This window comes from Mesocricetus auratus, unplaced genomic scaffold, assembly GCF_017639785.1.
Source record: "Mesocricetus auratus isolate SY011 unplaced genomic scaffold, BCM_Maur_2.0 Super-Scaffold_100014, whole genome shotgun sequence".
Lineage (NCBI taxonomy): Eukaryota > Metazoa > Chordata > Mammalia > Rodentia > Cricetidae > Mesocricetus > Mesocricetus auratus.
Window position 1 is genome coordinate 9,842,312 of NW_024429197.1, and position 26,893 is coordinate 9,869,204.

General features: G+C 47.2%; 2 protein-coding genes across 7 annotated transcripts; one reads left to right on the forward strand and one right to left on the reverse strand.

Moving 5' to 3' along the window:
* Kdf1 (keratinocyte differentiation factor 1) lies at nucleotides 1-11,185 on the reverse strand. 6 transcript variants are annotated; one of them, XM_021232679.2, is made up of 4 exons: nucleotides 11,077-11,185; nucleotides 1,727-3,004; nucleotides 910-984; nucleotides 1-461 (listed from the first exon to the last, which is right to left on the reverse strand). In XM_021232679.2, exons 2-4 carry the CDS (start codon nucleotides 2,760-2,762, stop codon nucleotides 379-381), a joined length of 1,194 nt encoding a protein of 397 aa, XP_021088338.1. In that variant the 5' UTR covers nucleotides 2,763-3,004; nucleotides 11,077-11,185; the 3' UTR covers nucleotides 1-378. The 6 variants fall into 6 exon arrangements, with proteins under 6 accessions (XP_021088338.1, XP_005079615.1, XP_012975682.1 ...); XM_005079558.4 differs by having other exon boundaries at nucleotides 1,727-2,794; nucleotides 11,077-11,184; XM_013120228.3 differs by lacking the exon at nucleotides 11,077-11,185 and adding an exon at nucleotides 11,018-11,071.
* LOC121144069 (translation initiation factor IF-2-like) lies at nucleotides 8,752-26,893 on the forward strand. Its single transcript, XM_040757417.1, has 5 exons — nucleotides 8,752-8,784; nucleotides 10,533-11,029; nucleotides 20,318-20,399; nucleotides 23,300-23,366; nucleotides 26,386-26,893. The coding sequence occupies exons 1-5, from the start codon at nucleotides 8,752-8,754 to the stop codon at nucleotides 26,769-26,771; spliced, it is 1,065 nt and encodes a 354-aa protein (XP_040613351.1). The 3' UTR covers nucleotides 26,772-26,893.

Consider the following 26,893-nt stretch of genomic DNA (forward strand, 5'->3'; position numbering starts at 1 on the left):
TGAGCTGCTCAGCAATGTAACAAGTGGGCATTTCCCAGATAATCACATATAGAGGCCATGTGTCCCCAGCCCAACCTATGTAGCTTCCATGATTGCTTAGGGTGCCATGGGAATGGACCTGGGAAGTGACTTCCCAAGGATTTGCTTTCAGGCCAAAGGAAGAAGCAGGCCCAGGCAGTGGTCAGTCCAGCTGGAGAGGCAGAGGACAGGCACCACGGCCCTGTGAAATGTACATGGTCTATATCATTCAATGAAAGCAGAAGCCAGAGGTCACTGTTTCTGGGCTCAGGATCTGGCCTCCTCACAAAGGGGTCCTGGTTCTTCAACTCCTGGCTGTGCTTCTTCCAAGGGGGTGTGTGTCTGCTGGACCAGTGTGGGTTAGCAGTACACCTGAAGCAGGGGTGCCCCTGAAGAGTCTGTGTCCGTGCCCTGGAAGGACGAGTCTTGGCTGACTGGGTACCCTGGTTGGAGAGGAAGCAGAGGCTCAGAGAGGGGAAGGAGCTCAGCCAGGCCTACAGGCAGGGAGAAGCCCACTGACACGGGACAGAGCAGGGCTTAAGCATGCTCAGCCGTTATAGCCTTTGCAGCCCACTCCTGATATTCAAACCCTAGCAGTCTGTAAAAGAATAATGACTTGCTCCTAGGGGTGGTGAAGGCCCAGAGGATAGCAGCAGGAACCATAAAGGAGTTTTTGAAGCTGGACGGCTTTCTCTCCACCTTACTCCCCCATCACTTCTGCCTCTACTCTGGGGACCTCGCTTCAAGCCAGCTTCCAAGGTTGCAGTGGGTGTGGTTGTTCAGGCCTTTTCTCGTTTCTGATCCCACCCTCACCCACCCCAGAGGAAGCTGGAAGGTCATCTGAAGGGCCCTAGTGCAGCTCCCCACCCTCTGGTCAGGTCAGGACCACACCTGGGGCTCCATATGGCCTCAGCTTCCTGGCGATGGCATCTGCGGTCGTCTCCTGGGAGATCTGCACTGTCAGTTCTAGGGAGGGAGGATGAGTAAGCAGTGGTCATTATCATATTTTATAAAGCTCAGTCCCTATTTCTTGTAGGTAAGTGAAGAGGGCTGCTTACTGTACACAGGCTAGAGAAATGCTTAGAACAAGGGAGTGTGGGGGCAGCTGGGACTTTGGCTAGGCCAGGTAAGTGGTGCAAATTCTTGGTTTTGTTTTGTTTTTGAAACAAGGTTTCTGTAGCCCAGGTTGGCCTGTAACACTTGACAGACCTTTTACTTCAGCCTCTAGAGTTCTAGAAATACAAGCATGAAATCCTATCACTAGCCTTTCTTGTTGAAGGCAGAGGTCCAAATTCTTGAGTTTTGGGGCTGGAGAGATGGCTCAGAGGTTAAGAGCACTGACTGCTCTTCTAGAGGTCCAGAGTTCAACTCCCAGCAACCACATGGTGGCTCACAACCATGTACAATTCAATCTGATACCCTCTTCTGGGATGTAGGCAGAACACTGTATATGTAATAAGTAATAAATAAATAAAAATCTTAAAAAAAAATTCTTGAGTTTTGGGCCCTGATCTAGGCCAGGCTTGGGAGCTGCTCTGTCAAGTAGTACTAGGGGGAAGAAGGAGCCTGACAGATGCACTAAGTAAGTAAATAAATACTGGGAACAGTGCAATGGCCAAAGTCTGCATGCTCCCTACAATTCTCAGCCGGTTAAGAACCCAGCCCAACCCTCCTGTAAGCCAGAGCTTCCCTTCTTGGGCCCACTTACCATCCTGGCTGAGGCCAGAGCCCACCATGGTCTCATGGCCACTGTCGGGGGCAGTAGCAGGGGCTGTAGAGCGGGCCGAGCGCCCCTCGGAGGTCTGTGGGCGGGAGCGGCTTTTGCGGGTACTAATGCGGATGATGCCACGCACCAGGCGGCCCTCAGCGTCCTGCTCATCCAAGTGGTAATCCTGTGTGATGCTGCTGATCAAGTCTGAGATCTTGCTGGTCTTCTCCAGGAACACAGTGTCCGACGTGCACTTGGCCAGCTCATCAATCTGGTGTACACTGAACAGCTCTGTCAGCTTCTTGAAAATAAGCACGTCAATTTCCCTGCTCGACATGGAGCCACTGCCCATCTCGGGCAGATCCAGGTCCGACTCGTGGAAGGAGTAATACTCCTCGGAGCCGCGGGGGCTGCTGGGGAGGGTGCTAGGCAGGCTGTGCCGCATTGGAGGAGGCTCGGGCAGGGGCTCCTTGCAGCAGGAGTCTGCGTCAGGGACTGGTGAGGTGGCATGGCGGTAGGGGTAGACCGGAATGCCCTTGAGCTTAACGTCAGGGTAGCTGAAGCTGCTGCCCATGCTGGACTTGAGCCGCTGGCCATCCCGACGGCTGGGGGGTGCACGGTCCGGGCTGGGTGGCACACCATTGTGCTCCTTGACCCAGGTGGCTTCGGCAGATCTCTCAGTGGGGTCCCCAGCAGATAAGCAGGGGCTGCAGCCCCGCACACAAGCCCCACAGCGCTGCAGGCAATCCCTGCAGCGGCGAAAGCAGAAAGCAGCCCTGCACCAGTCCCACCCCCAAGGGCGCCAGAGGAGGCAGCAGGTTGGGGTCTCGGCTGCTGGCTCTGCAGAGCCTGAAATGAAGGTGATACTTTCTGGCCCGTGGTGGCCAGGGTCCTTGGGGTCTGGCCTGCGGGTGCGGCGGCCTGGTGGGGGTTGGGAGCGCTCATCATTGGTTTCCAGGCATAACTCTGCTGGCCTCTCCCAGGGACCCAACCGTGGAGGCCCAGATGATGGGCGAGGCTGTCCCGGCCTGGGCATGGCTCAGAGCATGGCTTGCTTTAGCCAGGCACCTGCAGAGGAGAAGCCAGGAGGTCAGAAGCAGAGGTCAGGGACTAGCTTCTGGGCTGACCTGAAGAGCTTTAGACTTCTGGGAAGTCTGTGATGAGGACAGATGAAGCATCCCGTAAACACTTGAATGCTGAGCTCTTCTTGCCCCAAAGAGAAAGTTCTCTTTGTGGTATAACTTAGGCTTTAAAATCTCTGGACTTCTCAATAAATGGCTATTATTGAAAACAAAACAGAAGATTACAAGTGTCAGTGGGGTGCAGAGCAACTGGACTTTGCTAGTGGGGATCTGAAATGCTGTCAGTATTGTGGGAAACAATACTTCTTCAAATTTAAACACACAGGTTGGGAATGTAGCACAGACGGCCTACATAACATAAAGGAGAACCTAAGTTCATCCCCAGTACAGCAAACAAAAAACATAAAAACGGGCTGGACAGATGGCTCAGCAGTTAAGAATGTGTTACTGTTTGACAGGTCCATAACCTTTCCTGTAACTCTAGTTCGAGGGCTGTAACACTCTCTTCTGCCCACACTGCACTCACAGGGAACCTCTCCCCACTCCACACACATACACAAATAACTTTTTAAAAATCTTTTTTAGATTTGTGTGAACATTTTGCTGTATATATGTGTGTGTACCATGTGTCGTAGGAGCTATTGGAACTGAGGTTTTGAGCTATGTCATGGGTGCTAGGAATCCAATCTAGGTCCTCAGGAAGAATAACACCTGTTCTTACCCAGCCATCTTTCCAGTCTTTTTTTTTTTTCTCCTGAGACAGGGTTTCTCTGTGTAACAGTTTCTGCTCTCCTGGAACTCACTCTGTAGACCAGGCTGGCCTCAGACTCAGAGATCCACCTGCCTCTGCCTCCTGAGTGCTGGGATTAAAGGTGTGCGCCACCACCACCCGGTCCAGTCCTTTTTTTTAAAATTATGTGTATATGAGGGCTGGAGAGATGGCTCATGGTTAAGAGCACTGGCAGTTCTTCCAGAGGACTGGGGGTTCAATTCCAAGCATGGTAGCTCACTACCTTCTTTAACTCCAGTCCTAGGGGATCCAATGCCCTCTTCTGCAAGTGCAGTCCAAGGGGATCTGCCATCCTCTTCTGGCGGCCACAATGCACATGGGTATACAGACACACATGCAGGCAAAACATGTACATCAAATAAAAATAAAGGTTCAAAAATTAAAAAAGTAAATCACTGGGTGAATGGACTCATAAAAATGAAACATTTTGGGGATATCTTAAAAAGAATGAAATTCTTTTGTGCTTTGACATGAATGAACTTTGAAGACATTCTAAATGAAATAAGCTATACAAGAAAGAACAAACATTCTATAGTCTAGCTTATATGAAATAGCTACAACTACAAATTTAACAGACATAGAAAATAGAATGGTGGGTACCAGGGGCTGAAGCAGAGGAGCATGGGAGTTATGTGGAATGCGTACAGGACTCAGCTGGGAAGGCGTCATAGTGCTGCAAAGCATGTAGATGTACGTATTTAATGCCACAGGATGGTGTGCTAAAAATGGCACGTGAAAGATTAAAGTGAAAATTTTGATGTATATTTTACCACAAAGAAGGAACAGGAAAGCTCGATGGGGACCTCACTTCCTGGTCCCACTTCCCGGCCATCACTGAGCCCCGTGCAGAGCCTCTGCTCAACAGATACCTTTCTGTCTGCCTGGCCATGATCATCACCACTATCCTTCCTTCCTTCCCACCCTTCATCCTAGGCACCGGTCTCTCTTATTCAGATTTGCCCTCCAAGAAACATTTGGCATGAAACAGGTCTCTGTTCTTTTCGGAGAGGGAAGGGTTGGTTTTGTTAAGACAATGGGGTCTCATGTAGCCATTCTGGCCTCAAATTTGCTAGGTAGCCAAAACTGCTCTAAACTCCTGGCCCTTCTACTCCCTTCTCAAGTCCTGGGACTAAAGGACTGTACTACCTTGCCTGGCAACAATAAGCAGTCTTGGTTCCTTGCCACAAAAATAACCCTCATGGACTTCGGGGATGGCTCACTGGGTGAGCGCACTGACAACCAAAGAACCCAAGTGGGAAGCTGGCTGTGGTGACAACCATCTGTAATCCCAGCACTCCTACAATGAGACGGGAAAGAAAGAACTGCCTGGAAGATCACAGGCCGGCCTGCCTGGAGTGCACACCACAGCATAGCACAGCAGCAGAAATAAGAGACCCTGCTTCAACAAGGTGGAAGGTGAGAACCAACCCTTAAAAACTGTCCTATGAGCCGGGCGTTGGTGGCACACACCTTTAATCCCAGCACTTGGGAGACAGAGGCAGGCGGATCTCTGTGAGTTCGAGACCAGCCTGGTCTACAGAGCGAGTTCCAGGACAGCCTCCAAAGCCACAGAGAAACCCTGTCTCGAAAAACCAAAACAAACAAACAAACAAACAAACAAACAAACAAAAAACTGTCCTATGACTTCCATACGTGTACACCTTCAAAGAAAACAGCTCTGTCGTAAAATAGCACTGATCTTCATTCCTCTTTGCTGGGTATCTCAGAACTACGACTGTTTTTGATGAACACTGAGCCTGGCCATGTGTCAGGCAAGGCAAAATCAAAGATAAATGATCTTCATGGTTCAGTTTCTAGAAAAGCTTCTAAGACAAACTGAGTGCAATAATACCTGTCTGAAAACCTAGTATTTGGGAGGTGAAGGTGTCATCCTGCACTACAAAGTGAGTTCCAGGCTAGCCAGCCCAGTACATGAGATTCTATCCAAACAAACAAACAAACAAAAAACACCTAGCCAGGCGTGGTGCTCAGTTTTTTGTTTCTGTGTGTTTTTTTTTCAAGACAGGGCTTCTCTCTGTAGTCCTGGCTATCCCAGAACTTGCAGAGATCCACCTGCCTCTGCCTCAAGTGTTGTGATTAAAGGTGTGTGTCACCACCACCTGGGGGTGCTCACAATTTTAATGCCAGCATGGCATAGGGTCAGGTGGAAACAAGTGATCTCTATGAATCTGAAGACAACCTGGTCTATATAGAGGGTCCTAGTTCAGCCAGGGTTATCTAGTAAGACACTATCTCAAAACAAACAAAACAAACAAAAACCTCCTAAGGATGAAGCATGTGGGATTGAGTAAATCCAGAGGCTCCAAGGGATGATGGAGTGCCATACTCAGGAGGACCTTAACCACAGTTAAGCCTTTGCTGGGCAGTAACTGTCCTTAGTCTGTATTTTATTTTATTTATTTATTTATTTATTTATTTATTTATTTATTTATTTTTGGTTTTTTGAGACAGGGTTTCTCTGTGGCTTTGGAGGCTGTCCTGGAACTCGCTCTGTAGACCAGGCTGGTCTCGAACTCACAGAGATCCGCCTGCCTCTGCCTCCCAAGTGCTGGGATTAAAGGTGTGCGCCACCAACGCCCCGGCCTTTTTTTTTTTTTCCGAGACAGGGTTTCTCTGTATTGTTTCGGAGGCTATCGGTCCAGCCTGGCCTCGAACACACAAAGTATTTTTTTTTATTTTTATTTTTTTGGTTTTTCGAGACAGGGTTTCTCTGTGGCTTTGGAGGCTGTCCTGGAACTCGCTCTGTAAACCAGGCTGGCCTCGAACTCACAGAGATCCGCCTGCCTCTACCTCCCTAGTGCTGGGATTAAACCTTAGTCTGTATTTTAAGTCACCATGTGTGTGCTAGGAATGGAAATCAGGACTTCTGGAAGAGCAGCCAGTGCTGTTAACATTTGACCTAGGAGCTCTAGCCTTTTTTGAGATGCTGACACTACCCTTGTACCCCTGATTTAATCACTACAGAGTCCTAAGAACTAGTGATATGAAAGGAACAAGGTTGGAGACACCAGGATCTGTCTTCTAATTCCCATTCTTGTGCTTATAAATTGTGTGCTTAGGGCTAGGCGTGGAGGCACACACCTTTAATCCTAGCACTAGGGAGGCAGAAGCAGGCAGATCTCTGAGTTTGAGGGCAGTGTGGCCTACAGAGTAAGTTCCAGAACAGCCATGGCTACACAAGAGAAACAGGTATTATTTATTGTTTTTAGTCCCAAAAAACCAAAAACAAATACTGCATATCATGGGAAAATAGTACCACCTCCCCAAACACCAAATGCCAACAGCACTCCTGTTCTGGTCTCTTCTATATGATGCAGCCAGTGACAATTTTAAACCCCACAAGACTGGAGAGACCACCCAGGTGCTCTTTAACCAAATGATCAAAGGCAATGTCACCAACAGTGAAATAAAATGACATCAAATTATAAGGAGGACACATTGTGAAGATTCCAGCCTCTAACACAGAACTGGGATGTGGACTTGAGGAAAGGGCGGACAGCCAGCTTCAGAGAGTGTGGGCCAGGGGTCAGGCGAACAACTGGGAACTTGGATAATGTGAATAACTAGTGAAAGTAGAAAACGCCATGTTTATATGCAATATATATATAACTTTATATTTATTTTGATTTTTCAAGTCAGGGTTTCTCCTTGTAGCCCTGGCTATCCTGAAACAAACTCACTCTAAATCAGACTGGCCTCAAGGATCCACTTGCCTCTACCTCCTGCCTCCTGAGGTGTGTATATATTATTTATTTTGAGACAGGGTCTCCCTATGTAGCCCTAGCTGTCCTTGCTAAATTGACTGGGCTGGCCTCGAACTTAGAGATCTGCCTGACTCTACCTCCTGAGCACTGGAATTAAAGGTATGCCAGCTGAACCATCTATCCAATTCCACCAGATATACACATTTCTATGAGAAACAGAATAGCCTACTATCTCTGTTTAGGAAGCAGACTAAGGGACACATATCTGCAGTGTGATCATCAATGGTTTAAACTAGCCAACCAGCAAATGCCTGGAGAGCTCGTGTACAGGCAGACAGGGAGGCAATGAATATTCATTGTGCTGGATGAGGACACAGAAGTTATTTCTTCCTGAAACTTTACAGCCTTCTCTGGGACCCACTCAGCTCTCCTTCTCTAGACCTTGCTCTATGTGGTCAGAAAGTGTGATTTCTCTCTCTCTCTCTCTCTCTCTCTCTCTCTCTCTCTCTCTCTCTCTCTCTCTCTCTCTGTCTCTCTCTCTCTCTCTCTCTCTCTCTGTCTCTCTCTCTCTCTCTCTCTCTCTCTCTCTCTCTCTCTCTCTCTGTCTCTCTGTCTCTGTCTCTCTCTCACTGTAGACCAGGCTGGCTTTGAACTCAGAGATCCAGCTGTCTCTGCCTCCTGACTGCTGAGATTAAAGGCACCCCCCACAAGGCCTGCTGAGATCTCTTGATGACTGGGTCAGCCTTGTATCCAGTTTCAGAATAAGCCTAATTCCCCAGGGACTTTGACCCTAAAGGTCTGCCTCAAGGCCTAGAACAGGGTCAGTCTGGAAGGTGTTATCATGGCACAGATCCATTCTAACTGACTTTATGGTAGGGCCAAGACAATTGAATTGGATGGAAAGAAAAGGACTTGGACTCCAGGTAGACCAGAGCAGGAGCCAGAACTCTTAGGGAATGGTGTGTGCCTATGTGGGATCCCATCTTTGGAAGTCTATAAACTGAAGGAGGTATTTTCCCCTAGGAAAACCTCCTACCCTGCTGCTCTATTAAATAAAGAAATGGTTAAATCCCAGCACTCGGGAGGCAGAGGCAGGCGGATCTCCGTGAGTTCAAGGTCAGCCTGGTCTACAGAGTTAGTTCCAGGACAGCATCCAAAACAATACAGAGAAGCCCTGTCTTGAAAAACCAAAAAAAAAAAAAAAAAGAGGGGGGGGATATACAAACTGAAATTGTAATAAGTAATCTTAAAAGTTTTTCACAACTGAATGTGGTGGCCCACACCAGTCATCCTTGTATCACGAAGGTTGAGGCAAGAGGGTCATGACTTTGAGACCAACATATACTAGATAGCAAGACCCCACCTCAACAAAACAAAATGTTCTCCATAATCCAGAGGGAGATAACTAAATGTCCTGATTTGATCGACATGAGGTTGGGCATGGACTCAGTCATTCAACAAGTACTGAGGACCTACTGTGCATCCTAAACTCTATGGACACAGTGGTAAAACAGACTAACCCCCTAGTCTCAAGAGCTTACATTCCAGTGAAAGTAATTATTGACAGCCTACATTACTTTAAGCATACTGCCTGTAATAGATTTATTCATTCTTGAGGCATTCTTAGTATTATTCCACAATACTAAAGCAGAAAGGTTAAGTGTCCAAAGCCATACCTGTTTCTTGAGAACTGGCCTCGAACTCACTGTGTAGCTCAGTATAAGAGTGACCTATTGATTCTCCTGTCTTCACAAGTGCTGGTTCATGCAGAGCTGGGGCTCTAACTCCGGGTCTCATGCATCCAAGGTGCTCTACCAATAGAGCTATGCCCCTACAGACACACTTCTATTTGTACTCACTGGCCTGGCTCAGACCCTTATCCACTCCTCATCCAAGTCCTCAAGAGGGCTTCTCTCCTCCTGTACCCCATCCCTCTGTCAACTTGAGAGGAAAGGGCCAGTTAAAGCTTCTAGCAGGAGCTTTGAGGGGTTGCATCTGGAGTCCCAAACCATCCACCCCAGCATCCACACGCTGTTCATTGACACCAAGCTGAACTTTGAGGGTCTATGGGAATATTGTGGTTATTGACATTGGGCTGGGTCACTGTCTCTTTCTCCCCCACCAAGGATTTAGGACTGACTACTGTAGATTGCATTCATATCCAACACATTTACCAGCTCTGTGCTGACTGAGGGAACAGCAGTGAATGGGCTCTAGCCAGAGACCTTTCTCATTACTTAGTTCTTACAACTACCATGTGAATAATTCATCTTCACTCCACAGCCCAGGACTCTGAAGCTCAGAGAAGGGAGGGGATAGGGCAAGCTGGGAAGAACAGGATTTGCTGTAGTGGGCTAGGCTCTTCAGCCCAGGCACCTTGTTCGGTGCCACATCTCCAGTCAGGGAAGAATGGAGAGAAAGGGAGCAAAGCCTAGGAGAAACCAGGGAGGGTGGCTCACGAAGGTAATCCCAGCACCAGAGAGACCCAGGCAGGCAGATTCCCTTAAGTCCATCTTCAGCCTGGGCTATCAAGAGAAACCCTGTCTCAAAACCAAACAACCAACAATCAGCCTCCCTACTCGTGGTATGAGAGTGTCTGTCCCTTCAAACAGCCCATTCACTCCAGGCTTCATCTTCCTTTCCCTACCACGGTCCCTGCTCCAATCCAATCCATTAACACGGGTCACTTAATTTAGTGGTACCAGTTCTCGCCTCTATTTTAGCTTGGAACAAGACTCTTGGCTCCAGTTTCCTCTTCTTTAAATAGGTTCACTTTAGATTAGTGAGGTGGCCCATGTCCGTAATTCCTGCACAAGACAGGATGATTAGGAGTCTGAGCCACATGAGACCCCGTCTCAAAAGCAAAAAACTAAATATATAATTTATTAATTAAATATAATTTTAAAAATACATAAAAATTAAGTGAAATAAAATACAAATAACATTTGAAAACCTCATCTCCCAAAATGGGAGAGATTAATGTGTTTTTAGCGCTGCACTGAGGTATTGGTGTTTAGCGAGAGCCTGAGAAGATGGGCTCGGTCACTGGGCATTCGAAGGCATCACAAGGATGCTCCAGGGTCTGGTGGCCCCAGGACTGACTGCTCACTGCCTTTGCCTTTCTGCCAGTCCCCGCAAACACACACACACACACACACACACACACACACACTCGGGGCTCTCTGTGGGCCCTCTCCCTGCGTCCACAGGACGGACGGGCTGCACCAGCCTCTGCCCAAGCAAGCTTCGGGTCCCCAAGCCGTGGTCAGCTCATCTCGCGCGCAGGGCACGGGCATCCCCACTCCCCCAGGCACAGCCTCAGCCGCCCTCCTCTGCAGGCACCGAGTCCAGGCGGCCGGGTACGCATTGCCGTCGGGGCGCGACCGCCTCTGTCGCCGCGGCAAACACCATTGCCTGCGCGTCCCAAGGCTGTTCCACTTACGGTTCCAGCCACCGCTCCGAGGTGCCCGGCCTCGGCTCCGAGGTGCCCGGCCCCGGCCCCCAGGCCTCCCGGCCCGTCCAGCCCCGCGCCCATTCGGGCCGCCGCGGCCCGGCCCGGCCCGCGCACCCCGGAAGTGGGCGTCGGATCCCGAGGAGCCAGGCCCGCGTCCCGCTGCCGTCCAAGAGCGGCCTCCAGGGTCACCTACTCGGGGCTGCACCGCTCCGCGCCCCCGCGGGTCCGCTCCGGACTTACCTGCCCCGCCAGGTGAGCCGCCTCCAGTCAGCCCTTCCCCCGCCCCTCTCGGCACTCACCTGGATCGCAGGTGAGCGTCTCGCGGGAGCGCGGCACGGGTCGCCGCTGGGGACACACTTCCCGGCTCCGCGAAGCGCGGCCGCGCACCTGGCCGAGGCCCCGCCCAGCCCCGGCCTAGGCCAGGAGAGTGAGGCCCGGAGAAGGGCAGCCAAGCAGCCGTGCTCAGGGCCCTTCTGCTCTGTAGTCCAGCTCCTGGAAGTCTCTGAAAGGCCCTGGAGTGCCTTACCGGCCTTCAAAACTCCTACTCAAAGAGCATGGCTGCTGGGAAGCTGTCCCTGACCCTTGAGTCCCTAGCTCTATTATGTGGAATAATTCTCTGTCCTCAGCAGGTTGTTTCTTTCTTGTCTTCTGTCTCCTCTTTTTAGCGTCTGACCTTGAAGGTAAGGTCTGGTCTTGTTTCCCTAGTACAGGGTCTGGCATATACCAGACGCTCAGCAAATAATCTTCACTGTTTGAATAGGTAGACAGTGATCTGTTGTGGGTCTGTCGGCATACTCACTTATTTAGGTTTCTTTTTTACATTAAAGTTTTTTCATGTGTGTGGGTTTCTTGCCTTCATGCATGTACATCTGTGTGCCACTTGTATCCCTGGTGCCCGCAGGGGTGAGGAGCAGAAGCGGGCATGGGAGTTACAGTTAGTACGAGAGAATTGTACTTGGGTGCTTGGGACTTGGAAGAGCAACCTTTCCAGCCCCGCTTAGTTAGGTCTCCCCATCCAACTATAACCAGATCCTATCCTGCTTAGCTTCGAGATCAGACTAGACCACGAGTGTGTAGAAGGGCGTGGCAACAGAATGTTTAGGTTTTCTGAGATGGTGTCTCATGTGTCCCAGGCTAGCCTCCAACTCACTATGTAGCCAAGGCTGGCCTTGTTGTCATGTCGGGAGTGCTGGGATTCCAGGCATGTGCTGCCACACCCAACATGGGCTCTGCTTTCTTTCTTTGCTCTGGGACAGAGCTAGGGGCTCCCAGGTGGCTGGTCAGTTCATCAGTGTATGCAAATGAGCCACTGAATTAGCACCTACCTCACTGCAGAGGCCTTGTGTCCTGAGTAGAGTGAAGGAGTCGTCAGGCTGTATGGCCCTGAGACACACATGGGAGGTGAGGTCCCCAGAGACCAAAAAGCATGGTGGCTGCTGCTTTCCCCAGGAAGGCCCCATAAGAGGTAACTAACCGTACTGGGTGGCATGAAGTCGAGGCTTACTCTCCCCTGACACCTGCTCCATAACTGGACTGCAGACGTGACTGCAGAGGGTCTTTACGGTCCATGCTAAACCCCTCACTTGCATCGTATTGTTCAATCTTCCACTAACCTTCAACTGACAAGTCTTGTTCATGGTAGCTGCAAACTGGAACCACACAAATACCACTGACAGGAGAAAAAGGAATGTGGGAAGTAGCTGTGAGTCACACACACAGACACACACACACAGACAGACACACACACACACACACACACACACACACACACACACACACGCCATTGCTGATGTAGAAACTATGCATAGAAGGGAGACACTCTGTGAGCAAGGTGCTTTCTGTCTTTCAATTTCCTCTCTGTAGATAATGGAACTTCTCTAGCCAGATGTGATGGTGTACTCTTGTAATCCCAGAACTTGGGAACACTTTGTCACAAAAACCAGACCAAAACCAAGACATAAGGAGGCATGCCTGCTACCTCTGTGGGGGCATAGTGGTGCATGCCTTTAGCCCCCCAACACTCCAGAGGCTCTGTGTGTTCCAGGTCAGCCTGGTCTATGTAGTGAGTCCCAGGATATGCAGGGCTATGTAGAGAGACCCTGTTTCAAACAAAAAAAACTGCAAAGCAGTGGTGACACATCCCTTTAATCCCAGCATAAGGAAGGCAGAGGCCAGCCTTGTCTACACAGCGAGTTTCAGGACAGCTAGGGCTGTTACACTGAGACAACATGTCTTAAAAAACAAACAATAGAAAGAAAAAAAAACAGAAGATAACCTCTGTTAACTGGGGAGGAGGAAAAAAGCTAACAGACACGTAGGAGATGACAGATCCAGGAGATCACTGGGGCAAATACACACAGGTGTGCTGCTCCCTGACGACAGACCTTCCCACCACAGACATCCACATTTCCTTCTGGGGCAAGGGGCGCAGTGTACTCTCATTTGGAACTAAGAAAATGAGTCCCATGGTGTGCACGGTACTTCCGTGTACTCTAAGACCAGTAAGGCCTGTTCCGGGTACTTTACAAGACGATCTTGCTGTGCTGTGCCAGGAGGAAGTGTACAAGGGTCTGGGAGAAATGTCCAGCTCATTGGCTGCTGATGGCACAGCCTTGATCCCAGCACTTGGGAGGTACTTCACTCTGTGGATTCAAGGCCAGCCTGGTCCACAGCGTGAGTTCCAGGACATAAGGGGCTACACAGAGAAACTCTGTCTCGAAAAAAAAAATCAGTCAACAAACAAAACACACAAAAAAAAAAAAGAAAAAGAAAAAAGAGGAGAGAAGAGAAGAGGAGAGAAGAGGGGAGAAGAGAAAGAAACCCTCAACAAGATGTGTTGCCACAGCTCATCATTCCAGCAAGATCAGGAGTTCAAAACCATCATGGGCTACAAGGGACTATATTATCTCAAACCAAGCAAAAACCATGGTTCCTGGTAGCCTCAAAATGGAAATACAAACAGCACTAACAGGAGATGAGGAAAATTTGGAGAAATCTTTACAGAGCACAGGGGACAAATGGAGACCAGAGGCATGTGCTAGTGTGTGCCTAACAGGCCAGTCCTGGATGATTCCATATAAGAGGGGTCCTTTTCATGTAGCCCCAAGCCAACCAAGATCACGTTGTTTAGGCATAATATTAGCCTGAATCATATGATGTTGCTGGTATCTGGACTATTTTGACTTAAAAAACAAAAAATTCATAATCCAACCTATTTCATAAATCAACAAAACAATTAAGAGCCATGGGGCAGATGAGAAGGTTCAGTGGGTAATGGTGCTTGCGGCCAAGCCTAATGACCTTGGTTCCAATCATGGGAAGAGATCCATGGAAGTATGTTGTCCTCTGACTACTACATATGCTCATGGCATACCCCTTAAATGAATAAATCAGTAGGTACATGAATTTTGTTGGTGGTGGTTTAAAATTTTTAAAGCTGTTTTTAATTGTGTGTGTGTGTGTGTAAATATGTGCATGTGAACGCAGATGCCCACAAAAGCCAGATGAGTTGGATTCTCCTGAAACTATAGTTTACAGGCAGTTGTGAGCTGCCTTACCTGGGTGTGGGTCCTCTGGAAGAGCAGTATGTGCTCTTAACTCAGCCATCTCTCTAGCCCCTCTCTTTTTTTTAGCTTTTTTATTATTTTTTTTAATTTTGTGAGCATTGACTAGTGTTTTGCCTGCATGTAGGTCTGTGTGAGGGTGTCAGATCCTCTGGAAATGGAGTTACAGACAGTTGTAAGCTGCCATGTGGATGCTGGGAATTGAACAGCCAATGTTCTTAACCCCTGAGTCATCTCTCAAGCCCCATTGTTGTTTTTTTGAGACAGAGTCTTACTATGCAGTCCCTGCTGGCCTCAAACTCTCAGAATTCCACTTGCCTCTGCCTTCCAAGTGTTGGGATTAAAAGTGTGTGTAGAGTGCAGCCTTCCTGCCAGCCTGGTTCCAGAGCCACATCAGTCCCAAATGAACACACCCGAGGCTATATTAATTATGAAGCTGTTGAATGTTTGCTTGTTTCTTACTGGCTAACCCATAATTGTTAATCTAACTATTTCTCTTACCGGAGAAAAGGGTCCGGACATCTTACTTCTCTGGTGGGCTACATTGTCTGTGCCTGAGTCTCTCTTTCCCAGAATCCTCCTCAACTCCTAGTCCCACCTATCTTGCTTCCCTATTGGCCAACAGTGCTTTATTGACATATACATAGGACTTCCCCATCATCGCCTCTTTTCCGTCTAAATAAAAAGAAATATTTTAACTTTTTTTTTTTTGGTTTTTCTTTTTTTTTTTTTTTTTTTTTTTTTTTGGTTTTTCGAGACAGGGTTTCTCTGTAGCTTTGGAGGCTGTCCTGGAACTCACTTTGTAGACCAGACTGGCCTCGAACTCACAGAGATCCGCCTGCCTCTGCCTCCCGAGTGCTGGGATTAAAGGCGTGTGCCACCAATGCCCGGCCTGAAAGATTTTAACTTTAACATAGTCAAATTATATGTAACAGAACAGTTATCAAGTAAGAACATAGTTACAATATTTTGTCCATTAACATTTAGTAAGATTTAAAGAAAGTATTATCTATCCTATCTTTGTGAGTCTAAAGTCTTATATGTAACTTATCTTTTATCATAACTAAGGAAAACTATGATTATAACTATCTGCCTTCAACTCTATCAAAGACCAGACCACAGAAGGATAATATATAAACACTAGAATTGACAGAGACATCTTGCTACCTGGACAGTCACTCAAAGTTCCTCTGTAATGTTGGGGCATCCATCTTCAGCCCATAGGCCACAGTGTGTCTGGAAGACTTCTCAGTAAAGCAGGAAATTTCAAGCTGTCCATCTGCATTGGCAGTCCATCAGTCATTTTCTGTGTCCTGCAGAAAGTCTGGCAGACTCTTCCATGAAGCAGGAACCCTGTAAGACTGAGTTCAGCAGTCACTTTTCTGTGGGTCCTGCATGTCCAGTTTATACAGCAACAGTCAAACACTCTAGGCAAGAGCATTTCTTGCCCAAATGGCTAACTTGCCATGTTGAAAGCAAACTCCATAACGAGTTTCTTTGATGCCCATCTTCCTCTCAGATGTAATTGATGCTGCCAGGAGCAGACATTTCTCATTGTCAAGAAAAACCCTAAACCATTTTAAATGCCATTTTCTGGAGGCCTTTGAAAGGTTTGAAGACTATCTATCTCAAATACATCTCTATATATCTAGAAAACCTAACCTGCCTAACTATAAGTTCTGACTATTATAAGTAACTATCTATAATCTGTATTTAATTATGTATTACATTTTAAAAGATCAGTATAAACACAATACTTAAACAAGAGGAGAAATATACATATCACAAAATTGACCTTGAATTTGTATCAATAAATGAAAAACTATACCCATAATAAGTATTCGTTTCCATACCATAATCCCCCTTTTACCATTAAAAAGAGATTGGCTGTGATCATTAACCAATTATAAGCAACCCCACTTAAATGAAAACAAAGATTTATAAACAATATGGGTATTTGAACGTTGCTCATTCCAAACTGCTTCCTGCTGGATGGGGGCGCTGTTCATACCATGGGGATCATGACAAAACTCAGAAACCTGTGTGAGTCCTTATTTTTGGGGTCTGTAAGGCTGCATCATCTTAGCTGTCTTAATTGTTGGAACACCTGGCCCACTGCTTCCGGGGGTCTTGGTGCATCAAACCACAGAAGGAATCCATAGCTTTCCATTTTCTGTGGAAACAGAAATAAAATATCTTTTCCAAAGTAACATATCCTTATACTTAAATTTTGAAGTCAAGGCATTTTCAAAAAATATAAGTTGAATTAATTCAGCAGCATTTATAATCAAGTGTACTTTAGTAGTTGTTCCTTCCTTAGCAAACAAAAAAACTGAAAAACACAATAGCATACAGTATCCAGACTCTCTGTGTATTTTCCATCTTTACGTGGCTTATCTATTTATCTATTATTACACTATTTCTTTGACTTTTATTTGTTTTCTCTCAGACAGGGTATCTCTGGAAATCTGCCTGCCTCTGCCTCTGGAGCAAATCCTACCGGTGTGCGCCACCACAACCAGCTTCTCTATTTATTTATCGCTATGCCGTTTCTTTTTCTCTCTCAATCCTACATATATTTTTAAACACACTGTAAACCTTTAGAGGTTTTTCTTAATCCAAGTCTGACTTTACTGTAAATCTTTATGTTTTTCTGGCCACGTGTCTTATCTGTTAAAAACCATGGCTGTTTAAACTGCAGTTTTTCCAAGATGGTGGGCGTAAGTGTGACTTTAGCTCATGGCCTCAGTCTATGCTGACATCCAGCAAAAGCTGCCACCTTGGAGATATGATCACTGCCACTTCCAGCTGCACGGACACACCTTTCAATTGTTACCAGAGCCTCTTAAAAAACTTTTTTTTCTTTATGCTGAGTCAGGAAGACTCCCTTAAGTGAGCCATGTGAGTCTCTGCTTGTCTCTAGAAAACAGAGCTCACCTGAGAAAAATGCTGCTATCAAGAAGCCGTGCTTTGGGCTGGAGAGATGGCTCAGCAATTAAGAGCACTGACCGTTCTTCTAGAGGTCCTGAGTTCAATTCCCAGCAACCACATGGTGGCTCAAAACCATCTTGAATGAGGTCTGGTGCCTTCTGCTGGCATGCAAGCAGAAGATTGTATACATAATAAATACATTTTTTTAAAAAAGAAGCCATGCTTCTCTCTGTTCTTTAGTTTCTAAAATCCCTTTAAAGGTTTTGTCATTCTACGTGGAAATTAAATCCTACTTCTGACTACCATAAGTGTGCATTGCCATGCCCAGCTAAGTAAATAATTTTTCTTTTTAAAGATTTATTTATTTATTATGCATACAGGCCAGAAGAGGGCACCAGACTACATTACAGATGGTTGTGAGCCACCACGTGGTTGCTGGGAATTGAACTCAGGACCTCTGGAAGAACGGGCAGTGCTTTTTTTTGTTTGTTTGTTTTGTTTTGTTTTTTTCTAGACAGGGTTTCTCTGTAGCTTTGGAGGCTGTCCTGGAACTCACTTTGTAGACCAGACTGGCCTCGAACTCACAGAGATCCGCCTGTCTCTGCCTCCCGAGTGTTGGGGTTTAAGGAATGTACCACCACCACCTGGCTAATGGGCAGTTCTCTTAACCCCTTAGCCATCTCTCCAGCCCAAGTAAATAATCTTTCAAATGAGAAAATTACTGAGTGTGGTAGCATACACTTCTAACCCTAGTACTCAGGGGGTAAAGCAGGAAGATCATGGGTTTATGGTCAGCCTCAGCTTTCTAGTGAGACAAAAGAGCAGGGGTGATGTTATTTCCCTCATGGAGTGCTGTTTCAATTATTTTTCCTGTTGCTGTGATTAAAAAAGTAAAGCAACAAACAAATGAGAAAACCTAAGAAAAGCAACATAAGAGAAAGGGCGTATTTTATGCTCCTGGTTACAGTTCACCACAGTGAAGTTATGCAAGTAGAAGCTCAAGTCACTTTGTCTGAGAGCTCAGCCCTCTTTTTCCTCTTTTTAAAAACACAGTTCAGGATCCCAGCCAGGGGATGGTGCCATCCACAGAGGACAGGTCTCCCATCCCCGAGACTGACTATCACAACTGCTGGAGTCTGGCAGTGGCAGTGTATGCCTTTAACCCCAGCACATGGGAGGCAGAGGCAGGAGGATCTCTGAGTTCAAGACCTACAAATTGAATTCCAGGACAACCAGAGCTGCTACACAGAGAAACCCTGTCTTGAAAAAAAAAGACAAACACTGTATGATTCTACCAATATAAAATATTGAAGTCTTCCCCATGGAGGGCCTCATCCTTCCTGGGGAGCCGAGTAGGGATTTGGTGGGGGGTTGGGTGGTTGTTGAAGGGCTGGGGGGGTGAGGGAGGAGGGGAAGGAGAGGGAGCTGGGATTGACATGTGAAGCAAGCTTGTTTCTAATTTAAACTTAAAAAAAAAGATAAAAAAATTATTGAAGTCTATGTATACAACTCAGAAGTAGAGTATTTGTCTAAAGTGTATCAGGCCCTGTGTTCAATTCCTAGTATTGTGTAAAATAAAATAAAATAAAATGGATATGTGAAATACTAAACATAGTCAGCTTCACAGAAGCAGAAAGAGTAGATGTGACTCCCTGCTGGATTGGAGGTCACAGGCAACTATTGCCTCATAGGTGCAGAGTTCTTCTTGAATGATGAAAACATTTTTGAAATAGAGATTGTGTAATACTACAGATGTAATTATTGCAGTTAAATTGATGCTTCAGTGTTTTAAGGGGTCTGGGGTGACAACTCAGTGGGTAGAGCACTCGTTGCACTAGTCTGAGGCCCAGTTCAAATCTCCTCTGGCCTCTGCACACGCGCGCGCACACACACATACACGACACACACACACCACACACACACACACACACACACCAAAATGACTGAAAATGGTTTAAGCTGGGTGTGTGGAGAGCTGGAAAGGTCTGAGGGTAGGTCTAGCTGTATAGTGAGCTCAAGGCCAGCCTGAACTATACAATGAGACTCCGTTTCAAAAACTATAGAAAATGAGAATAAACAAACAAAAACTAAAAGAATATGCACAATTTTTAATTCTCATTAAAGTAAAACAAAAGAGGACATTCTGGAAACAAAACAGTGTCTCATTGGTCTAGAATTCAACAAGACAAAGAAAAGAACACGCCGGGTGTTGGTGGCGCACACCTTTAATCCCAGCATTCGGGAGGCAGAGGCAGGCGGATTTCTGTGAGTTCAAGGTCAGCCTGGTCTACAGAGTGAGTTCCAGGACAGCCTCCAAAACAATACAGAGAAACCCTGTCTCGAAAAACCAAAAAAAAAAAAAAAAAAAAAAAAAAAAAACAGATTTCTGGGGGAAGGTCCCGGATGAACTTTCTTCTGGAGTGATTTATTTATTTATTTTTATGTTATGTGCTTCGGTGTTTTGCCTGCACATATATGTTGTGTGAGGGTGTCAGATCCCCTGGAATTGAAGTTACAGACAGTTGTGAGCTGCCATGTAGGTGCTGGGAATTGGGCCAAGGTCCCCTGGAAGAGCAGTCAGTGCTCTTAACCACTGAGCCGTCTCTCTATCCCCAATTTTTTTTTTTTTTTTTTTTTTTGGTTTTCATGAGACAGGTTTTCTCTGTATTGTTTTCGAGGCTGTCGGCCAAATGTTTTTTAGTTTATAAAACAAACACCTTTTTTTGTTTGCTGTTGTTTATTTTTTGTGCTTTTGAGACAGAGTTCCATGTACGCTAAGCTGGCCTCAGACTCCCTGTTGGTTGAGGATAGCCTTGAGTTATCACCCCCTGAGTGCCTGGGTTAAAGACCCACCTGTAGTGTGCTGTGCTGGAATGGAACCAAGACTTCACGCCTGGAGGCGAGCACTCTACCTAACGAAAGCATCTTTTCTGTTTTAATTAAAAGAATTCTTTTCTAGTATTAGAGCCCAAACCCTGGGCCTTGTATGTGCTTGCCGAGCGTTCTACACCACAGCACTGAAATCGCGTTTCTTTTTTCTTCACAGCGTCTGGAATGGAATCCAGAGCTCTGTGTGTTCTGGGTATGTCCTCGACCTGCCGGGTCTCTCCCATCCCATCCAGCCTACGGTAACCAGGGCCCCCTGCCCTCCTTTGGCCTGATGACTTTGACCTGAGGCGGTTGTCCTGACCCTCACTTTTCACCACTGTTGCTCTGCTACGCTTGCTTTTCCGGTCACCTTCTCTGGTCTGTAGCTCAGGCGCCTGGGTTTGTGCGACTGGATGGACAGAGAGCTTCAGGTGTAACGATGCTAGCTTAGGTTGTACCTGTTGGGTTTGAGGGTCGTCGTGAGGCAGTCAAGCACCTTACAACTGTACAGACGGACGACTGTTTTTTTTTTTTTTTTTTTTTTTTTTTTGGTTTTTCGAGACAGGGTTTCCCTGTGGCTTTGGAGGCTGTCCTGGAACTCGCTCGGTAGACCAGGCTGGTCTCGAACTCACAGTGATCCGCCTGCCTCTGCCTCCCAAGTGCTGGGATTAAAGGCGTGCGCCACCAACGCCCGGCCGGACGACTGTTTTGAAGCTGACACACAGCAACTTTGGGGGCCAGGGGACTGTGGATGACTGGGCATCACAATCAGGCCTCCTTCCCTGGAGGGCGGCCTGCTTCTGCTGTACTCTGCCATAGCAGCACTAGGGGGCAGCACAGAACAGTGGAAATGCCCAGACTTGGCTCACAGGCCCTGAGCTGGAATTGTCGGTGTGCACCTTTGCAGCTACTGTGTGAACACAGGCTTTGAACCTCGGTTCTTCCCATAGCGGTTGGGTTCAGCTACTGCTGAGATAGCACATTGTTTACAGTGTGAACTCTGAAGCCAGAGGGCCCTGGATCGCGCAGCTCTACTCCTTAATGGATTTGTGAATTTGGTTAAACCACGGAACTTCACGGTACTTCTGAAGGGTCCGTAAGTGGTAGCACACTAGCCTTTCCCTGCTTGCGGCTTCATTTTCTACAATTTCAGTTACATGTGGTCAATTACGATATTACAGAGAAAGTTCAGAAATAAAGCCCAGTATGGTGACACATACCTGTAATACCGGGATACCCAAGAGGTAGAGGCGGACAGATTACTGCCAGTGGAAGCCCAGCCTGATCGTCTTCATGCCGGATCAGTCAGGGTTAAATAATGAGAGCTTGTCTCAAACCAATCCAAACCAAACCAAACCAAACCAAGTCAAACCAATGAACAACAACAAAAACACCCAAAATACTCACTCACAAAACAAAGAACCCAAATAAAAACAAAGCAAAATCTAGAAATAAGTATTCCATGGGTGTTTTAAAAAGATATTTTAGCTGGGTGTTGCTGGCACATGCCTTTAATCCCAGCACTTGGGAGGCAGAGGCAGGCAGATCTTTGTGAGTTCGAGACCAGCCTGGTCTACAGAGCTAGTTCCAGGACAGCCTCCAAAGCCGCAGGGAAACCCTGTCTCAAAAAATTAAAAAGATATTTTAAAATGTTGGAACTGGAGCGATGACTCAATGGTTGCTCTTGCAGAGGACCCAGGTTTGGTTCCCAGCACCCACATAGTATCTTACAAGGCTTCATAACTCCAGGTATGAATTGTATGCCTTTTTTGACCTTCATGGGCCCAATGCATGCACATGGAGTACATACATACATACATGTGGGCAAAACACAGAAAATTATATAGTATTTTTAAGGTCTGGGGAGATGCCTCAGTGGTTAAGAGCACTGGCTGCTGTTCCAGAGGTCCTGGGTTCAATTCCCAGCACCCATATGGCAGATCACAACTGTCTGTGATTCCAAAGCCCTCTTCTAGCCTCTGCTGGGCACATGGCACACAGATGCACACGTAAGCAAAACACTATGCACCCTAAATAAACTTTAATAAATTTTTAAAAAGATTTATTTGTTTATTGTGAATACAACAGCCTGCCTCCATGTCTGTCTGCAAGCCAGAAGAGGACACCAGATCTCATTATAGATGGCTGTGAGCCACCATGTGGTTGCTGGGAATTGAACTCAGGACCTCTGGAAGAGCAGTCAGTGCTCTTAACCTCTGAGTCATCTCTCCAGCCCGGATTTTAAGAAATTTTAAAATATTAAAATAATAGCCAGGTGGTGGTGACGCACGCCTTTAATCCCAGCACTCGGGAGGCAGAGGCAGGAGGATCTCTGTGAGTTCGAGGCCAGCCTGGTCTACAGAGCTAGTTCCAGGACAGTCTCCAAAACAATACAGAGAAACCCTGTCTCGAAAAACCAAAAAAAAAAAATTAAAAAAATGTTAAATAGCGTGTATATGTATGTGGGGGTATATGTGCATGTGTGAGTGCAGTTGCTCATAGAGACCAGAAGAGGGCACTGGATACCCCAGAGCTTGACTTACAGGTGTTTTTGAGCCACCAACCAACATGGGTGCTGGGAACTGAACTCTGGTCCTCTGCAAGAGCACTATACATCCTTAGCCACTGACCATTCTCCAGTCAATTCATGACTTTATGTGCTATAGAATAACTTTTTTGTACACTGTGACGATTTGCCACTCAGATTGGTTTAATATAATGCTGAACAGCCAATAGCTAGGTAGGGGTTTCAGGCACAGAGGATGCTGGGAAGCAGACGGGTGGAGATGCAGAGAGTCACCAGACAGACAGGAAGCAGTATGGGCAGTACAGAGTAAAGGTAATAAAGGCGTGAGACAGAATGTAAATTTATAGAAATGAGTTAATTTAAGTTATAAAAGCTAGTTAGAAACAAGCCTAAGCTAGCAACTGATCTATAATTAATAATAAGTCTCTGTGTGGTTATTTGGGAGCTGGCCAGTGGGACAGAAAAAGTCCACCTACATGTAAGTTAGGTGCTGTTTTGAGCGGCAGGCTTTGTCCTGGTTCCCAGACACTGTGTGCATGCTACCCTGTCTGTAGCCTCTTGGTAGCCTCTCATATCAGTTGTCTCTACATTGCAGAGCCTGTGCAGAAATCATCCTCTTTTACTTCATTACAGGCCCAAGGTACAAGAACAGCAATGCTGCCCATCCAGGCATGCCACGCAGAAGCTGTAAAGTCAAAAGGTGAGAGTTCTGAGGAGAGGAAAAAAGGTCGTATACATCTGTAACCCCAGCTCTAGGGAGGCCAAGGCAGGCGGATCTCTGTGAGTGTGAGGCCAACTTGGTCTACAGAGTGAGTTCCAGGTCAGCCTACAGAGTGAGAGTGTCTCATCACTTCTCTGACCCCCGAAAGATGTGAGCACTCTGCTTTCTGTTCCAGAGGTCACGCCTGTCACTTTCTGCCACGCTTTCCACCGTGAAACTCGCCCCCCAAAATCTTAACCCAGCGTTGACTCTCCTTCCATAAGCAGCTTCTGGTGAAGGTGTTTACCACAGCACAGAGGGTTAGCTTCCTGTATCCCAGACTGGCCTACTCATTGTGTGGCTGAGGATGACCTTGAACTTCTGATCCTCCTGCCTCCACCTCCTGAGTGCTGGGGCTCAAAATTTAGATATGTCCTGGCCCCGTTTGTCCTGCTTTTGATGCTGTCATGCTGTCCTGGCCAATGAAGCTATATGAAGATGTTCTCTGAAACTAATGGGCAAGAGAAACCCTCTGCCTAGGGGCTGCTGACTAAATGGATCATAAACTAGCTACATGCTCCTTGCACTTGTGGGCACAAGGGAGGCGTCTGTGCATGAGGCCACCAGCAAGGAGAGCTGGGAAACCAAGAGAAACCTGATGGGTGCTGCAAGGGTTGAGCACCTCACACCAACTGTACGCTGTGCTCCCCTTGAACTCTTCATTTTGGTTAGCAGATACATCCTCTTATTTCCCCTTAAGCCTTCGTTTTTTAAAAGCACATTTGTTTTGTATGTATGTGAGTGTGTGCATGTGTGCATATATGTGTGCTGACACACATGTGGTAGTCAAAAGAGAACTTTTGCAGGCTGGAGAGATGTCTCAGTGGTTAAGACCACTTGCTGCTCTTCCAGAGACCCAGGTTCGTTTCCCAGCACCCACGTCAGGTGGCTCACAGGCACCTGCAACTCCAGTCTGTGTGGGACGATCTTTTTGTACATTGCGAAGATGTGTCTTTGCCAAGACACCTTCTGATTGGTTTAATAAAGAGCTGATGGTCAACAGCTAGGCAGGAGGAGGTTAGGCCAGACTTCTGCCAGAGAGAGGAAGAGAGGAGAATCTAGGTGCGCGAGAGATGCCAGAGGAGATGGGGAGGAAGCAGGACATGCAGGGGGAGAGGTAATGTGGCGGCATGTAGATTAATAGAAATGGGATAATTTAAGTTTATAAGAGTTAGTAAGAAACAAGCCTAAGATAAGGCCCAGCTTTCATAATTAATAAGAAGTCTCTGTGTGATTTTTTTGTGAGCTGGTGTCCTCCGGCCCCTGAAGACAGGCATGGTTACATGGTACTCATAAGCACACACATACACATAAATTTAAAAAATGAAAAACTTTTTTTTTTTGGTTTTTCGAGACAGGGTTTCTCTTTAGCTTTGGAGGCTGTCCTCGAACTCGCTCTGTAGACCAGGCTGGCCTCGAACTCACAGAGATCCACCTGCCTCTGCCTCCGGAGTGCTGGGATTAAAGGCATGCACCACCAACGCCCGGCTATGAAAAACTATTTTAACAAGTAAATAAGCAACCTATTTTGCTGTCTCAGCTGAAAATAAAATCTAGGCCAGGCATGGTGGCACAAGTCTATAATTCTAAAATGTGGGAAGCAGAGGGAGGAGAATCTGGAGTTCAAGGTCATCCTTGCCAACCTGTGACTGTTTCCAGAACCAAAACAAATAACTAAAATGATGGGTTAACCACACACTTACCTTTGTAAGACACAGATAACTACCTCGTAAGGGAAGTGTGGACCTAAGAATGCTGCCCAGTGGTAGAGCATCTGCCTGGAACAGGGGAGGCCTTGGGCTGCATCCCCAGCACTGCGTAAAACACAAAACAAAACAAAGAAAGGACTAGCCTGGACTGTCTTACCAAACTACTGACAGGGGCCGGATACTCATTTAGAGTATGTATTGATTCATACTTACACAAACGCAAGTGTATGTGTGTCTATCTTTGCCTTCCATGGTGTTTGAGGCAGGGTCTCTTCGCGGTTTGCGGAGTGCCCGCCAGGCTAGCTGTCCTGTGAGCCTCAGGGGATTCCCTTGTCCCTACTTCCCCTCTCACCACAGGAGTGAGGGAGAGTGAGAGGGGCGGTGACTTCTTCCTCCCAGAAGACATTGCAGGAAGAAATGGCAGGAAGGCACAGGTGTGTGTGGGTTTCTAAACAGAAGCTGCAGGGGTAAGGGACCACCCAGGTCCCTATAAAGCTCCATCCAGAGTGTATTTAGCAGACTCCCAGTTAAGGGCCCCTCTAAGGCTCCCCCTCCCATGACAGAGGGCGCTGTTCTCAGAAGTTCTGTGTCCATCCCATGGGTCAGTCTCCCAGGTGACCCAGCATCCCTTGGCAGGAGCACAAGTCACAGGCACGTACTAGCACACTCTGCTGTATATGGGTTCTGGAGATTCGAATTCAAGTCTTTTTTTTTTAAGATTTATTTATTTATTACATATACAGTGTTCTGCCTACATGCCAGAAGAGGGTACCAGATTGAATTGTAGATGGTTGTGAGCCACCATGTGGTTGCTGGAAATTGAACTCAGGACCCCTGGAAGAGCAGTCAGTGCTCTTAACCTCTGAGCCATCTCTCCAGTCCCCTCGAATTCAATTCTTAATGCTTCCAGGCTGAGTGTTTTATCCACCAAACATCTCCCTGGCCTCACTCTTGCTTCAGAACCTTTCAGCCAGGGATGGTGGCCTTTAATCCCAGCGCTTGGGAGGCAGACGCAGCCGGATCTCTGAGAATTCCAGGTCAGCCTGGTCTACATAGCAGGATCCAGGAAAGCCAGGGCTACATAGTGAGACCCTGTCAAATAAAAAAAAAAAAAAAAAAAAAAGAAAACTTCACCTGAGTCGTTTAGCCTGATTGATCCCATGCGTGTACCGAGGTACTCCTAGCTTTTTACTCCAGTCACCAGCAGCCCTAAGGCACGGTTCACAGCCTTGTACTGCTCTTTCCCACAGCGCTCCCCAGCTCACCACCGCCACTGGAAGCCTGCAGCCGTGTAAGTGAGGAGGACGCACGGAGTGAAGCGAGTGGAGCCTGGTCTCTGCGCCCTGTCACGATAGAGTCTGAATCAGCATCAGACGTCAAGAGAAGCTGGCTCAGCCAGCCTCAGAGGAGGCCTCAAATGCCAGACCTAAAAGCAGATGGCAGGGGTAGTAGAGCTGTGGGCTGGCACCATCATCAGCTGCCTGTCAGGCATTTCAGGCAGATGGCAAGGCATAGAACGCAGAAGCCTATCCAATGTCACTGGCCAAAGTGTCGCAGTTGGCGTCTTACTGATGCTGGGTCCTCACAGGGTACATGTAAGAAAAGAGAAGTCGTTAGGGGACACACAGAGCTTTGAGGGGGTGACTTGGCTGAGCTGAATCCCAGCAGCAGTGATGGGTGAGGAGGACAGAGTGAAATTTGGGAACCCAGGGCAACAGAAGGGGTTACAAGGCCTCACATTATTTGTCTTGTCCAGGC